The sequence below is a fragment of the Chrysochloris asiatica genome, unplaced genomic scaffold, assembly GCF_000296735.1.
Source record: "Chrysochloris asiatica unplaced genomic scaffold, ChrAsi1.0 scaffold00242, whole genome shotgun sequence".
Lineage (NCBI taxonomy): Eukaryota > Metazoa > Chordata > Mammalia > Afrosoricida > Chrysochloridae > Chrysochloris > Chrysochloris asiatica.
In genome coordinates this window covers 3,155,945-3,162,171 of record NW_006408760.1, presented here as the reverse complement: position 1 = coordinate 3,162,171, position 6,227 = coordinate 3,155,945, and the positions used below count along the sequence as shown (strand labels likewise).

Here is a 6,227-nt window from a genome sequence, read left to right as displayed (position 1 = left end):
TGCTCTTCTATCTTAGTAGTATTGAGAGATTGTCTTCCAGCTCACTGGTTCTGCCTTCCATCTCTTCTATTCTACTCCTTTGCCCTTTCAGTGTATTGTCTATTTCTGATATTCTATCATTGATCATTTGGACCTCTTTCTGTAGGTTTTGAATTGTTTCCAATGCTGTATCTATCTTATTTGATTGTTCTGTAGCACTTTCTTGACTTCTTCCTTATTTTTCTCAACTCCATTGTAAAGTGTTTTGAAACATTTTATAATCTTTTTTTCTGAATTCCTTCTCAGGCATTTCCAAGACCTGCCCTCCTTCCAGAATGGAGTCCAGGTTTATCTCTAGATCATTTATCTCAGACATTTTATCTTGTTTTTGGACATGTGCTGATATGGTCATCTGCTTTTGCTTTTTGGAAATGTTTAGTGTTTATCTGTGGCCTTAATACTTAATTGAGTGTGTGTTTTGGTATTTTTTATGCTTTCTGATTGCCTCTAGGTAGATAGGATCAGGATGTGGGCTTCCCTTTTCACTCTTCTTATTGCTTAACTCAGAGTAACTTTCACAGGTGTTTTCTGCCTCCCCAGTGTATGGTAATGGTTCTTGCCTGGATTTTGGTGGTTTATAGAGTGTGATTGTAGCTTGATTATATGGCAGCAGTTGCTGTCTCTTCTTGGGTAGTTTAGGGAGAGAAAGAGCCCCCCCCCAAAGAAGAGGGAGCATAAAACAGCAAAACAGCAACAGAAAAAAAAAAAATCCCAAGAAAAACAAAACAACAACAACAGCAATAACAACAACAACAACAACAAAAACTAGAGTGGAGTCTATAATCACAGAAAAGGGAGAGGAAGGCGAGAGGAAGAAGAAGAAAAAAATCTGTATCCTAATATGAGTTTGACTTACTGTCCTCTTTCAGCTTCTTGCCTTCAAAGCTGCCTGAGAGATTTCAAGATGCCACTAATAGTTGTTATGCTGTACCTCAGGATTTAATTTAATTTTTGGTCTGTTTTGTTTTTAAACTCTCTTTCCCTCTCCATACCCCTTGCTCTGGCCTTTTCCGTATTTAAACAAAAACAGTTCCTCTGACCTCTCTTGAAGGCTGTTTCCTCATCTGTTAAATGAATACACAACCTCACCAGGTAGTTTCAGTGGAGACATGGGCAGAGAGACTGTGTAACTTAGAGTAGAGGAAATACCAGGGGGCTTCAAAAAGTCCATGGAAAATGGAATTGAAAGAGACTGGAACTTCCCCACAAACGTTTGAAGCCCCCTTGTATTGGTTTCTCAGATTGGCTTTTTTTGCTAGCTCCTATTGAATCAGCATGGTTCCTGGTGGCCCCAGGCACAGGGGAATAAAGGCTGCCTGGTCGTTTCTTTCTAGCTCATCTTAGTCTGAAAGCTTTACTGAAACCTGTTCAGCATCATAGCAACATGTAAGGCTCCGCTGACAGGACAGGTGGTGCATTGGCTAGGAATTGCACAGGGTCTTCCATATAGGAGGCAAGAATTCTACTCTGAAGCACTACTGCCCTCTCAGATTGGCTCTGGGGAGGGTGCCCCCCGAGGGCTTCTAGGCTCCATTGGGCTCAGGATTGCTCTGCTTGCAGGACATCAACGATAACCTGCCCATCTTCAACCAGTCCAACTACTACTTCTCAGTGAAGGAGAGGGAATCAGGTAAGTCCTCCCTGTGCACAATATGGCATCTGACCCTTTATAAGTCTGTAGGGAGATGGCAGAGGAGACTCCCGGTGACCAGGCAAGGGTCCCTCTACTCTCTGCTCTATCCACAGGAGCACCAGTGGGTGTGGTGGTGGCCCAGGATGCAGACCAGACGGAAGTCAACAACCGCATCAGTTTTAGCCTTTCAGGGACTGGCTCCAACAACTTCATGATCCGAGGCTCACTGCTGGGGTCTGGGTTTGCCATGGGCCAGCTCCAGCTGCCCCTAGATGTGAGTCTGAACTACGAGACACAGAACTCCTTCATTCTCACAGTAAATGCCATGGACCCAGACCCCCAGGCTGAGACCACAGCAATTGTCTACGTGACTGTGAAGGATGTGAATGACGAGCCACCTACCTTGAACCCAGCCTCACTTCAGGGCATCAGCGTGGCTGAGAATGGCTCAGAGTATGGCATAGTGGCTCAGGTGGTTGCCGAGGATGTGGACACCGAGGCCAAGCTGGAGGTCCAGCTTATGAACGTCATTTGTACCAAGGCAGGAGTTGATGTGGGCAGCCTGTGCCGTGAGTGGTTCTCTGTGATGGCCAATGGCTCTGTGCTCATCAATCAGAGTGAGGCCATCGACTATGAGAGCTGCGACCTGGTCACTCTGGTCGTGCGGGCCTATGACCTCATGACGGACCCCCGCTTCGAGGCCTACAGTAACAATGGTGAGGGGGCCAGGCCTACAAGGCAGTGGGAAGAGTCCTAGAATGGCAGCCACAGATCTGGGTTCATATTGGCTTGGATTCTTGCTCCTCTATATGAGCAAGTCATTACACCTCTCTCAAGCTATACTTTTCTCTTCTGATCAGTGGAGTTAGGCAGTGGGTTGTCTGTCTAAGATTAAATGAGAACATGCTTTCAAACATGCATTTAGTGTAGTGCCTGACACATTGTTGTTATTTAGTGCTGTTGAGTTAGTTCCAACTGATAGTGACCCTGTAAGAGTATCAAAGTCTGTAAATCTTTGTGGGAGCAGAAAGCCTTATCTTTCTCCTACAGAGCTACTGGTAAACTCAGACTGCTGACCTTGGAGTTAACAGCCCATCTCATAACTGCTATGGTACCATGGTGGTGAGCTTGAGCTGCCAATTTTGTGATTCAGAGTCCAGTGCTTAACCTACTGAGCCACTGCGCTCCCATTCTGGCACATGGCACTTAAATGGGTGCTATTGTTTTGTGAGGTGGTGTAAAGGAAAAAGCACATGTCAGAGTTAGAGAGACCTGAATTCATATCCCACCTTTGACACCAAATGACAATAAACTATTAGCTGCCATCAAGTTGATTTCAACTTAGGGCAAGTGCTCTTTTGAAAAAAAAAAAAAAAATGTAAAAAGTTTTTATATCCTTTCAGTTTTTTCTTTTCCAGTCTCCCCTCTCCTGCCCTCAAGTTTCTTCTTGTACATTTCAAGGACTTCCATAGGATTTTCAAAAGCTGATATCTGAAAGTAGATTACCAGACATTTCTTTCGAAGCACCTCTGAGTAGATGAACAGCCAACCTTTCAGTTAATAGCCAAATATGTTAGCTGTTTGGACTGCCCAGGAATTCCAAATAACAACAGTAGCCATATTAACAGCAAGCTTATCTCAAGTCCTTACTACAGTCAAGAACTATGCCAGGCACTTTATAAGATCTCCCACACAATCCATGAGGTAGGTGTTCCCTATCCAATTCTACAGATGAGGAGAATGAGGTACAGAGTAGACAATTAACTAACTAGCTTACACAGCTAGCAAGTATCAGTGAAATGTCATAGTCTGATGGGATATACCTGGGCTGTCCTCAGTTCCAGTCCACCACTTTTACTGTGTGACCTTGAACAAATGCTTGCCTGCTCTGAGGTCTAGGAATGACATACCCTCCCACACAGGCTAGAGAAGATGAGTGGGCATCCTGGGGTCAGCAGTTGGGGAGGGGATTGAGTTCTGATACATGAGAGGGAGGCTGCAGAGTTGAACCCCAGGCTCCCTGCCTGGGGCCCAAAGCCAATCCACTTTGTCACCCTAGGAACTCTCCCCATCAGCATCAAGGACGTGAATGACAATGCGCCTTATTTTCTACCCGAGAATAAGACTTTTGGTAAGTAGCAACTTCTCCCATCCCCAACACGCATAACCCTGATTCACTAGAATCATCCTTGGAACCCTCCATAGACCCTCCTCAGGCCTTAGGTGGAACCTTAGAAATAGATAAAGGCCTTCAACCCTGTCCCATCCCAGGGTTCCAAAAGGTTCCACCCCAGTTCTGCCTCGACTCAGTTTGACCCTAGGCTGTACCTCTCTGGGATTTGGGGGCGTGCTAACTACTGGCTCAGGAGTAGCTGTACTGGGGTCTCTAGTGATGAGCCCTGAGCTAGACTTGAGATCATTGTCCCTAATCTCATTGACCCCTTCTTGTCCACACCTGTAGTGATCATTCCGGAACTTGTGGTGCCCAACCAACAGGTGGCTTCTGTCCAGGTAAGTCTTTGGCTCCACCCTTTGGTGGCTAGCAGACCCAGGATATACAGGGCTAAGGCTTCTGGGTCTTTCAGCTGCCCCCAAGATGTTTTTAACACCAGAAAGGAAATTTATTGGCACTCACATCTGAAAAGAAAACCCCAGGATGGAAATTAACACCTGCCTCATTGATGTGATCAAACTTCATTAATTGTTAAATTTATTATTCATAAAAATTTCATGAATATAAAAACCACTTGCAGGCTACATTTTTCTCACTACACTAGAGTTCTTGAACATTGTGGAGAAATCACAGCCAACTGTAAATTAAATGTGTTCCTTGTAGCTGAATAATTTCCAGAGCAAAATTATAAAAATGTGATTATGGTGTTGGATTTGAATGTATTTATTAGAAGGTAGGGAGTCCTAGTGAGGCACTGTAGATAAGCATTGTACTGTTAACCAAAAGATTGCTGGTTCAAACCCACCAATTGCTCCTCAGAAACACTATACAGAGTTCCTATCAGTTGGAACTGACTCGATGGCACTTAACATTAAAAGGTGGTAGCTACGCTCTGTGGTAGGTTAGGTCTCTCACATAGCATTGGGGATTCTTTCTGAGCTGCCACCCCTCTCTGGGACTCAGTTTCCCCTCCTAGACAAAATTCTAACCTGTTTCCACTGAGTCCGTTCCAATTTACATTGACTCCAGGGTATAGAACTGCCCCATAGTGTTTTCAAGACTACAGTCTTTACAGAAATTAACTGGCACATCTTTCTTTCATGGAACAGCTGGTGGGTTTCAGCTACTGACGTTTAGGTTAGCAGCCAAATGCTTAACCAAGGCTAACAAGGCTCCACCTCTTCCTGGACAAGAAGCTGGCAAATCAGCTGCATTGTTGGCACTAGTTCCCAGCAGTCAGGGTTAAGAGACCTGGTGGTCTCTGGTGTCACCCCTCTGTTGTGGACAGCACAGGTGTAGGAAGTAGCCTACTGACCCTCCCCATTACAGCTAAGTATGCCCTCATGCAGAGCAATGGCTCTGGAGTCTCCATTTCCTCTTGTAAAATGGGAATCATAATTTTCCCTCTCTGGGCTTTGAAAGTCTGGTGGTTCCAAACCACCCGGCGGTACCTTGGAAGAAAGGCCTGGCAATCTGTTTCTGAAAAGTCACAGCCTTGAAAGTCCCACTCTGCATGTTTGCATATATAGGATCACCATGAGTCAGAATCAACTCAACAGCAACCAGTGCTTTTTGGGGAGAAGAAGATTCCAGACCTTAAATAGTCATTTATCCCATTTTCTAATCTTCAGTTAATTGTATCACAATGCTGTGAGTTTGGCCTTGGTTGTGAACCTCCTTGCATTATTAGTTTAGCCATTTTCTTTAAGCCGACTCCTTTTTGAAACTTCATACCAACTTTGGCCTCATCCTGAGCAATAATGTCAATGGGCTCACAGCTCTCTGAGCTGATGCTACTGTTCTCTAAAAGGCTCTAGAATGAATAAAGGTGTTGTGTCCCCTCACCTCCCACCCACACCATATCACCATCTGCTAAGGGAATTTGTACACACTTAGGTACACACTGAAATGAGAGGACCCAGGAAAAGGCCCGGTACACAGTAGTTGCTCATGAAGTCTGAGCATCCTAATGCTTAATGCTTGTGTAAGGGGCAGCGGGGAGGGAAGGGATAGAAGGCAGAGCAGGATCTCACAAATGGGGTCACCGTGACTTGGAATCATCTTCACAGTGGCTGGTGGGGATGGCTGATGAAGATCATAGAGGCCAGCCTCTTAGGCCACCCAGCCTTTTGTCCTTGCTGGGGGCTGTGAGTGCCTGGCCTGGCTGCCTGATGCCATCCACTGCTGCTCCTAGGCCAGAGATGATGACTCAGGGGACAATGGTGCCATCCTGTTCTCCATCCTTCAAGTGGACTTCCTCTCTAAGGATGGGACCATCACCTCTTTCCAGGGTTACTTCGGGATCACCACCTCCTCGGAGGCCAATGTGTTCATTGGCAATATTAAGTAACTGTGGGCAAGCCCCTGGATTGGAGGGAGTAA

At 45.5% G+C, this 6,227-nt stretch overlaps 1 protein-coding gene across 1 annotated transcript in view; it reads left to right on the top strand.

Moving 5' to 3' along the window:
* Nucleotides 1-6,227, top strand: part of CDHR2 (cadherin-related family member 2) — a 71,788-nt gene that overhangs the window by 59,495 nt on the left and 6,066 nt on the right. The window contains exons 17-21 of the mRNA XM_006873495.1: nt 1,600-1,669; nt 1,786-2,388; nt 3,732-3,803; nt 4,134-4,183; nt 6,040-6,191. Coding sequence (XP_006873557.1) covers nt 1,600-1,669; nt 1,786-2,388; nt 3,732-3,803; nt 4,134-4,183; nt 6,040-6,191 — 947 coding nt within the window. The remainder of the gene's footprint in view (nt 1-1,599; nt 1,670-1,785; nt 2,389-3,731; nt 3,804-4,133; nt 4,184-6,039; nt 6,192-6,227) is intronic.